Genomic DNA, 6,822 nt, shown 5'->3' on the forward strand with positions numbered 1-6,822 from the left:
ATAAATGGTAAATTTTAAATTCATATTCAAACAACATGTCTTACAGTGTGTAGTTGTTAATGTTGGCTTGGTTGATGTATTAAAGATATTAGGTCTGGTAATAAACTAGACTAAAGATAAAACTCCAATAATATAAGCAGGTATACAACTACTCCATCAAGATATATTTCTTGAGAGAGTTGGAATTCTCTATTATTATGCAAGCCTCCCATTTAAATGCATCAATAATTGTACAATTTTTAATATGTACTTGAGGCTGAATTGAGAAGATATAGAAACCAATTAAGGCACTATGCCAAAAACTTCAAGATGATATTATAAACTAGAACTATTTTCAGTAGCACATTATAATTCTGAATGCACAGGAAAGATGACAGCCCCCAAATCATTACACAATCCAGACATGATTTGGTAATAACAGGAAAATGGCACCCGGAGAGTGTCAGAGAAACTTGAATGCTGAAGTGAGAAAAGAGTGTGTTGGGGTGAATCCACACATGTCCTGATGGTAACAGGAGAGGCTGAGATTAATGGGTGTTATACTATTCAAAATAAAGTCTTCTTCATTTTCTCCTAAGATATATACTATGTGATTCATTGCTCAAAAGATGAAAATCACCAACAAACTCTATGATTATATTGGCATAAGAAATGCATTTTTCTCCGAAGTTGGCCTCGGGATCTCAGCCAACTCCATCCTCCTTCTCTTCCACATCTTCACATTCCTCCTCCAGCACAGGCTCAAGCCCACTGACCTGATAATTGGTCTCTTGGCCCTAGTCCACATAGGGATGATGACAATTTTGGGGTACATAGCTACAGATGTTGCTCTTTCTCAGGATTTTTGGGATGATATCAAGTGTAAATCGGTCATCTTCGTGCACAGGTTTCTGAGGGGCTTCTCCATTTGTGCCACCTGCCTGCTGAGTGTCCTCCAGGCCATCACTCTCAGCCCCAGAAGCTCCTGCTTGGCCAAGTTCAAACATAAATCCCCACAGCAGACCCTGTGTGTCCTTGTTTTCCTGTGGGCCTTCTACATGTCCTTGAGTGCTCACTTCTCCTTGTCCTCTAATGCTATTCCCAATGTGACCTCAAATGTCATTGTCTTTATTACTGAACCCTGCAAAATTGTTCAAATGAGTTACTTCTTCAGGCATTTATTTTCTGTATTAGGTGTATTCCGGGATGTCTTTCTCATAGGGTTAATGGCCCTCTCAAGTGGGTACATGGTGGCCCTCCTGTGCAGGCATAGGAGGCACGTCCAGCACCTTCACAACACCAGGCTTTCTCCAAAGGCATCCCCCGTGCAGAGGGCCACCTGGACCATCCTGTTGCTCATGAGTTTATTTGTGCTCATGTACTGTTTGGACAGCATCTTCTCCTCCTCAAGAACTACAGGGAACAATGACCCAGTTTATTATCATATCCATATGATGGTGGCCAATGGCTATGCCACAACCAGTCCTATGCTGCTGATCTGCACTGAAAAACAAATCATTAACTTTTTGAAATCTTTGTGGGTGAGGATAGTGCATACTTTACTAGTGATGATAGATAAGTTTTCCTAATATGCCAATAAACTGGCTTACGAACAGTAAATTATAGCATAGAATATATGCCTTCTGGAGGAAGTTAATATGGAGAAATGCATGTTTGGTTAAATATGTTACTTTAAAACAAGTGAATAACAGATTTATAGAAATGTCAATTCTTTACTTTTTGAGTTAACACAAGGGCCCAACATATCTGCTTGGTGTCAGCAAGTGCTTGTTATGAAATGGGACCTTCATGGCCTGGGTGAGTCATTGAGAACATATTGAGAGTATACAGCAGGTTTCAATAAGTGTTTAAGTGAGCTGTATTCTTCCCAATAAATATTGACATATTTATTGTCACAAATTACCCCTGATTCATCAATTGTCCTCTTATCGATCTTTTAAAAATAACTGAATGTAAGTACTCAAGTTACTGTATGTACACTAGTGCTCAAAGTAGCATTATTAATGGTAGCCCACGTCAGAAATACCTCAATGCCCAAAAGCATATGAATGTAAAAGCAAAACATGTCCTTGGCATACCATGGAATATTATTCAGCTGGAAACAAAAATAAATAAATTCTTGATGGAATAAATCTGATCTGCACTCTTAGAAAGGATCAAAATATTCAACCAGAGAATGGGACCAAAATTATTTTAGGTTGCAACCCAGGAATGCATAATATGTCAAAATACTACCAACTGTCATGTAAATGCAAAACAAATAAATAAAACAAAGTTGTTGGAATAAAAAAAGGATAAAGTGGTAAATTTCTTGTTATGTACATCTTACCATAACAAAAAGTGGCCCATGACTTTCTTTATGTTAAGAGAAACATGCCTCGTTCTGAAGGACAAGCAGCACATGTTCCTACTCTTTTGTAGAAAGCAGTAAGTAAATATAGAAGAACAGAATGGAATGGTGATCAGCATGGAATGGGAAGAGCAGGCAAAGGACACATGGAATGAGTTCAGTGAGGGGCACCAAAAACAGGATGGAGGAATCACTTCTGGTACTTCCCTGACCCAGTAGGGGAACTATTAGTTAAAACAACCTAAATTGTGTTTTAAAATGAAATTTCCAATATTAAAAACCATTATCAGATGAAAATCCTTATTACTATGGTCTGATTACTACAATTTATATCCATGTACTGACTTACTATAATGTACTCCATAAAAATACATATGTAAAAATATGTTTTTAAAATGAGGTTTCTAGTAACCTTATAACTACTTTGAAAAAATTCTCTAAAATAAAAAGAATTTTACATGTTGTGATTCTAAAGATGCCAAAATATAATTTTTAGAATATTCTAACACTTTTATAGCATTTTAGTGAATCAGATCCAAAATTTTACCTTTCTTAATATTTTTAGTTGTATATGGAGATATTTTCTTTATTTCATTTATTTACTTTTATGTAGTGCTGAGGATCAAACTCAGTGCCTCACATGTGCTAGGCAAATACTCTACCACTGAGCCATAACAACAGTTCACAAATCTTTTTTTATTTGTTTATTTGTTTTGGTCAAGGATTGAACCCAGCAGTGAATAACCACTGAGCCACATCCCCAGGCCTTTTTATTTTTTATTTTGAAACAAGTTGCTTAGTACCTTGCAAAACTAGACTGGCCTCAAACTTGTAGTTCTCTTGCCTCAACCTCCCAAATAGCTGGGATTACAGATGTGCACCACCTTGAAATTTATCTGAAGAAGAAGGAGGAGCTCTTGTTATGAATTCAGTTAAGCAGCCCTCTGTCCTCTCAAGTCTTTCAAAGGTATGCTGCCTTGGGTGGCAACAATTTATTTTCTGGGTAACATGTTTTACATGAAGTCAAAATGTCAAATACAAATTGTAGAGAAATACAGGGAAAATTACTGGACTTGATAATGTGTCAAGGAAATTATGGATTTGAAATATTGTTTTAATCAGAAAAAAGGAAAAAAAACAGAGTTGCTTTTCTAAATAGAAGTATTTTATGCCACTGAATATTTCAAAAGATGAACTGTAGGAAATGTTGCAGTGTTATATTTTACTGTCTCATATTGTCATTACTCCTATCTAGTAATTTTGGCTTTAAAATTATTACTTAAGAAGCAACTGAAAATTGAGGACTGGTTCAGGTAACTTGTGAAAATGTTGCACATGTATATCTCCTAAATAATAAAATATTCAAAAGGCACAATAACTAATGCCTTAGTTAACAAACATGTCCAACAAATTAAAATGATGGTCTCCTGTGCCACAGGACTTGCAGAAAATGACAAATGGAGAAGAAGAAAGGCAACATGAAAAGACCCTTCACAAAATAAGCTCTAGAGACAGCAGGAAGGTGTCTGAAAAGATGCTCAACAACACATGTCTCTGGAAAAATAAAATAAAACTACAAGATCCCAATAAGCACTCAGAATGGCACACACTCACACAAAACAATAGTAACAAATACTTCTTGGTGGCATAGCACAGGACGGGACCCTTGATTGTTGCTGGGATGCCACATACAGTCTCTGGGCAGGCGTGCTGTGGTTTTCTTTTTCCATAATAAAGTTGCTATATGATGCATGAATCACACTTCCAAATTTTACCCACATTATTTGTAAACTGATGCCCACAGGAATGGTGTATGTTACTGAAGGCTGCACCTTGTCCCTCATGCCAATTGAACAAAGATGATGTGGTTTTGAGGAAAAGGAAAAGCAGGTACATTATTGCTTTGCTATCAATGAAGAAGCACAGGGGGCTCCAGTCCCAGAGGATGTGATTCTGCTCATCACAGGGAACAGAGTTTGTTTTTGTTGTTGTTGTCTTGTTTTTTGGGGGTATTGGGAATTGGACTCAGGGGCCCTTGACCACTGAGCCCCATCCCTAGCCTTGTTTTATATTTTATTTAGAGACAGGGTCTCACTGAGTTGCTTAGGGCCTCACTTTGGCTGAGGCTGACTTTGAACTCTTGATCCTCCTGCCTCAGCCTCCTGAGACAAGGGGATTACAGGCATGAGCCACTGTGCCCAGCAGGGCAAGGTTTTTTAAAAAGCCATTCAAAGGCTGCCTGTCAAGAAGTCCCTCTAGAGGAATTTAATTCACTTTTTAATTTGGGAGACAGCAGTTCCTTAGGTCTTTTGGTGCCATCCCTGAAGTCTAATTCCTTGGTTCCTGTGGTGGGTATGTGCTCAAAGGTGTCTGGTCCAGGATAGGTAAAGATGGTCTTGTTCCCCCTTGACAGGTTGTGGAGGAGGAAAGGAAAAAGAGGAAAAGGAAACATGTCCATTTTAAAAGAAGCCTCATTGGCAAAGCAGCAAAGCATGAGGTGAACAACTTGTACATATGCAAGTGTGGACAGCAGCTTCCTTAACTATCACTGTACACTGGAAGGAATACACACATTCTTTTGCAAATTTATAGAGAAGAAAATATACTTTTATAAAATTTCCATTAAACAAAAATATTAGCCTTTTCCTTAGCTCAACAATGGAAATGAAACTTAAATGCATTTTACTAAATAAAAGAAATCAGGATGCAAAGGATACTTCTTTCATTCCATCTAAATCTCATTCCTGAGGAGACAATAGAGACCAGACCTGAGAGGACTGGTTTTCAGGATTAGACAAAAGAGCAGCCCTTGGGTAACAAGTGGATGTAGCCTGGCATACTGTGCCCGCTGTCCCAACTGCTCAGGAGGCTGAGGCAGGACAATAAGCCCACAAGTGTGAGACAAGGTGGGCATCACAGTAAGATGGTCTCATAAACAAATGAACAAAAAACCAAGAAACAACAACAGCAAACAAAACAATACCAAGGTCACTTTTAAGGTGAAGAGTCTTTTCTGTACTGTACACATAAAATGGATGCCTGCCATTGTTCAAAACCATGGAATTCATTTTGCAAAGACTGAACTCTAATGGGGGTAAGTTAAAAGAAAGACTTTAAGAAGGAACTGAACTGAGAAATTTTGATAAATGCATTCTATCCTCAGCACCACATAAAAATAAATAAATATAAATAAAGTGATTGTGTTCATTTAAAAAAAAATGTTATACCAGTTTTACTTACCATTTAGCTTCTGCTGGATCTCTAACTTTCCTAGCCTTAAATTTAAAATGTGAATTAAAAAACCTACAAGATTCACTAGGCTTATAAAAAACCAGTTAACACATAAGAAAAAAAGCATCTCTTTTCAGTCCAAGCTGCTTGGCTGGCTATCTTACCTGTTTTCAGCCAGGTTTTTTACCCAGTTCTTCCCTAATGTTCCAACACAAAAAATAAATAAATAAATAAATAAATAAATAAATAAATAAATAAATAAATAAGGAGAAGAATTTTAAATGTACAAGCTTTCTTTTTTTAAAGAAAAAAAAAGATTTTCCTAAAAATTTCACAAACTTTCCCTGACTCTTATCTGAGCTAAAACTACACTCTGGCCTGATTTTAAAATAATAATAATAATAATATACCAATGTAACTTTTAAAATATTTTGTATAAGTTGATGTATTTTTCTGGTCAGTCTTGTTTAATCTAACTATAAAAGTTTTTACATTCTGTCTTTATCCAAAGGCTAATTCCCCCAGAGTTAACTCTCAAATACATCCAAAAATTTCTTTAACATATCCTCAATAGGATATAAATATGATTATGTTGGAAATAATTGTGATAAGTATCAAGGACAAAAAGGTCAGCTAACCTGAAACTTTTGATTCAGTTTCCAGGATACCTAGTGGATTTCTGTACCTGGCATTTCCAATTGTACAGGCCTGCATTATATCTCTATATTATGTAGTTGATATCAAAATTTATATTTAGACAACAAGTGCTCATAAATAAAAAAAAAAAATTTTAAAAATGGATTCAAATAATTAAATTCAAATCAAATAATTAAATAATATATAAAGGTCCTTAAGGTCTTTAAGGTTTTCTAGGTGGCCAAACAATAGTCTTAATTACTAAAAATTATCAAAGATACAATATCTATAATTTCCAAAATTTTTTTTCAAAAAAAAATTGATGATTAATGGTATTGATCATGTTTTTCTTATGTTTTTATGTTATAATTAAAATAAATAATTAAATTTTACATAAAAGGGATTAATCTTCATGAGTATAGTTTCTTAAATACATAATTAAAAATTACAGCTGATGCCAAACTGATCTCTCATTTTTTCCAGCTATTCAAGAAACAGGATGCTGCCTCCTTCCTTGATTCCTTCTTTAAAACAGAATTTACAAGTCAGCGGCCAGCATCCGGGAAAGCTGAAGGATACACCGCCACTCTCCTTCAGAGTGCGAC

The 6,822-nt window shown here is 35.9% G+C and overlaps 1 protein-coding gene across 1 annotated transcript; it reads left to right on the top strand.

Annotated features, from left to right (window-relative positions):
• Positions 1-608: 608 nt before the first annotated feature.
• Positions 609-1,568, top strand: LOC144249382 (vomeronasal type-1 receptor 90-like). The gene has a single exon (XM_077791608.1). It carries the CDS (start codon positions 609-611, stop codon positions 1,566-1,568), a length of 960 nt encoding a protein of 319 aa, XP_077647734.1.
• The last annotated feature ends 5,254 nt before the right edge of the window (positions 1,569-6,822 follow it).

Source organism: Urocitellus parryii, chromosome 11, assembly GCF_045843805.1.
Source record: "Urocitellus parryii isolate mUroPar1 chromosome 11, mUroPar1.hap1, whole genome shotgun sequence".
NCBI lineage: Eukaryota > Metazoa > Chordata > Mammalia > Rodentia > Sciuridae > Urocitellus > Urocitellus parryii.